At 63.3% G+C, this 3003-nt stretch overlaps 1 protein-coding gene across 1 annotated transcript in view; it reads left to right on the forward strand.

The window, feature by feature from the left end:
• Positions 1-3003, forward strand: part of NAV1 (neuron navigator 1) — a gene marked incomplete at its 5' end in the record, with an annotated part of 68855 nt that overhangs the window by 17987 nt on the left and 47865 nt on the right. Inside the window, one exon of the mRNA XM_014533393.1 lies at positions 2349-2453. Within this exon, the coding sequence (XP_014388879.1) occupies positions 2349-2453 (105 nt within the window). The remainder of the gene's footprint in view (positions 1-2348; positions 2454-3003) is intronic.

The raw sequence follows: 3003 nt of genomic DNA on the forward strand, positions 1-3003 counted from the left end.
CGCCGTCTCGGGGAGAGAGAGAGAGAGAAGCCGGGCCTGGCCGGCAGCCCGCTCCTCCTCTGTCTCCTGGCAATCCGGCCTCTCATTCATCCTGCGGAGGGGACGGGCGTCTTCCCGGGGCCTGAGGGACACGGTCCAGCCTGTCAGAGGGGCCTCGCCGTGTCCGGCTCGATGGTCTCGGTTGTCGCTTGTCATTTATTTTGGGGGAAAAGCGTGGACGTTAGCCAGGCCAGTGTGGCTCAGTGGTGGAGCATCGACCGATGAACCAGGAGGTCAGGGTTCGATTCCCGGTCAGGGCACAGGCCCGGGTTGCACTCGATCCCCACAGCCTGTGTCTCCTTTACCTGTGGCCTCTGGGTAAGCGGCCCCTCACCCTGAGGCCATTTGCTCTGGGGGGCTTCCCCCTTCCGCCCACCCCCCTCCACCCCCAGGGGACAGGGGTCCTGTCCTTGCACCAGTGCCTCTGGGCGGCCGCTCTCTTTCTCCCGTGGTCCCTCCCAGCTGGTAACCTTGGCGGACAACGCCCCGCCTCCCCTCGCCCTCTGTGGCTGAGATCACCAAGTACCATGATTTTCCCGCATTAATTTTCCTGTCTCTGGCTTCCACCGCCTGCCTCCCTTGGCTGATTTTGTTTTACCTCGAAAAGAAATTGATTTGGGGTCTGCAACCCGGCTGACTCCCTGCATTTGCTCTGCCCCGGTGCCGCCTGGTCCAAGTCCCTGATGCCCCCCCCCTCCTGGCAGCATCTCTCACCCCCTGGTGCCCCCCCATTCAGCACACAGCACCCTCCGCACTCCCCTGCAGCTCCAGGGACCCTCTGAGCCCGGGCCGCAGCCGGTCACTGGTCCCCCAGGTCCTGCCTGCAGCCCCAGGGTCCTCAAACCAGTCTGGGAGGGGCCGGCGGGTGACTCCTTAGACAGAGGGGTGCAGACACCAGGTGGGCACTTCACCGCCCCCGCCCCCCGCCCCCAAACGCCGTGAGCACTGAGTCTGTGCTGCCTTCCGGCTCCTGGAGGGCTCGGCCTGCGCAGTGCGGCCACCAGAGGGTCCCGTCTGCAGAGTGGCAGGCGGCACAGGCCTCCCGGGGCAGCTGGATGCCCACCTGGCCCCAGAGCCCTCACTCAGCCTCCCCCTCCCCCTGCTGTGTAAGGGGAACCCAGGGTTCCCCCAAGCCCAGCTGTCTGCCTTGGGAGGCGGCGGAGGCTGTCGCCCTCTGCTGGCCGGTTCCTGTTACTGCAGAAGGTGGAGTCCCTGCTGCCCTCAGCCGGATGGAGCGGAGCTGGACTGGGAATGCGGGGGGGGGGGGGGGGGGGATGATGTCTGGGGCCCCGTCCTGACGAACCCGGGAAGCTCCGGGCCTCTGTGCATTCGTAACTGTGGCTGTCGGGGCGTTAGCCGAGGTCCCCCCAGGGCACAGGCCGGGAGGCGGTGGCCAGGACTTGCACGCAGCCTCTAGGACCGGAGCCCGCTGCTCTCTCCTCCACGTGCTGCAGGGACCTCCCGCCGGGCGCTCCGCTCAGGAATAAGAGGGTGCCTCGCACCCAAACAGGCGGCAGACCCGGGCCCGCGGGCGTGGAGACGGCCCCTGAGCCGGCTCCGAATCGGCCGAGGCAGAAGGTGCTGGAGCCCAGGCTCACGTGGAGGCGGCAGAAAGGGACTGGGCGTTGCTTTGCTCTGTGCCCAGCCCCGTGCCAGGAGCTCACGGTCCAGATCCTCACCAGTCCTCTCAGCTTCTGGGGGCTCCTCTTAAAAAATATATTTTTATTGCCCTGACCAGTTTGGCTCAGTGGATAGAGCGTCGGCCTGCGGACTGAAGGGTCCCGGGTTCGATTCCGGTCAAGGGCATGTACCTTGGTTGCGGGCACATCCCCAGTGGGGGGTGTGCAGGAGGCAGCTGATCGATGTTTCTCTCTCATCGATGTTTCTAACTCTCTATCCCTCTCCCTTCCTCTCTGTAAAAAACCAATAAAATATATTTCTTAAAAAAAATTTTTTTTTATTCATTTTAGAGAGAGGAAGAGAGAGGGAGAGAGAGAAACATCCATGATGACAGAGCATCATGGATGGGCGGCAGCCTGAACACCCCAGGGGATGGAGCCCATATCCCGGGCACGTGCCCTGACCAGGAATCGAACCGTGACCTCCTGGTTCCTAGGTTGAGGCTCAGCCACTGAGCCCCGCCGGCCGGGTCAGAGGCTGAGGTTTCAGAATGGTCAGAGCAGGTGTGCGGGGCTTTAGACGGCCTGAGGGGCGGGGACCCCTGGGGAGACGGTCCGTCTGGGCCTCGCTGACCCCCAGGCTCCGGGGGATGAGTCCTCCTCGCTCACCGGCTTCCTCTCTCCTCCCAGACCCGGAGTCCCAGAGGAAGAGGACGGTGCAGAACGTCCTGGACCTTCGACAGAACCTGGAAGAGACCATGTCCAGCCTGCGCGGGTCCCAGGTGACCCACAGGTGAGCTGCGGAGGGGCCGCGCCCTCCCCGCCCTCCGGACGCCCTTTCCCTCTGTGACCTCCCCCCATGGGTCCCATGGCGTCACCAAAGGCCTCCCTCTTCCTGCTCTGAGGCCTCCCTCCTTTTAGGGTTCTAGGGTGGTGCCGTCCCCACACGGGGCCTTTCTTTCTGTAGTTAGGTCTCCTCTCGGCTCTTTTTTGTTGTTATTTTTAAATATGTTTTTATTGATCTCAGAGAGGAAGGGAGAGGGAGAGATAGAAACATCAATGATGAGAGAGAAAATCACTGATCGGCTGCCTCCTGCACACCCCACACTGGGGATCGAACCCGCAACCGGGGCATGTGCCCTGACCGGTAATCGAACTGTGACCTCCTGGTTCATAGGTCGATGCTCAGCCACTGAGCCTCGGGCCCTCTTGTCTCTTTGGCTTGAAGCTCAGTGGGGCCCACACAGTGTCGCCCCGACTCTGTGCCATGTGGGTGCGCCCCTCCACCATCCCGGGGACCTCGCAGCCTCCAGCCGCTTGAGCATCACCCTCCCGCAGCAACGCC

This window comes from Myotis brandtii, unplaced genomic scaffold, assembly GCF_000412655.1.
Source record: "Myotis brandtii unplaced genomic scaffold, ASM41265v1 scaffold975, whole genome shotgun sequence".
In the NCBI taxonomy this organism is placed as follows: Eukaryota; Metazoa; Chordata; class Mammalia; order Chiroptera; family Vespertilionidae; genus Myotis; species Myotis brandtii.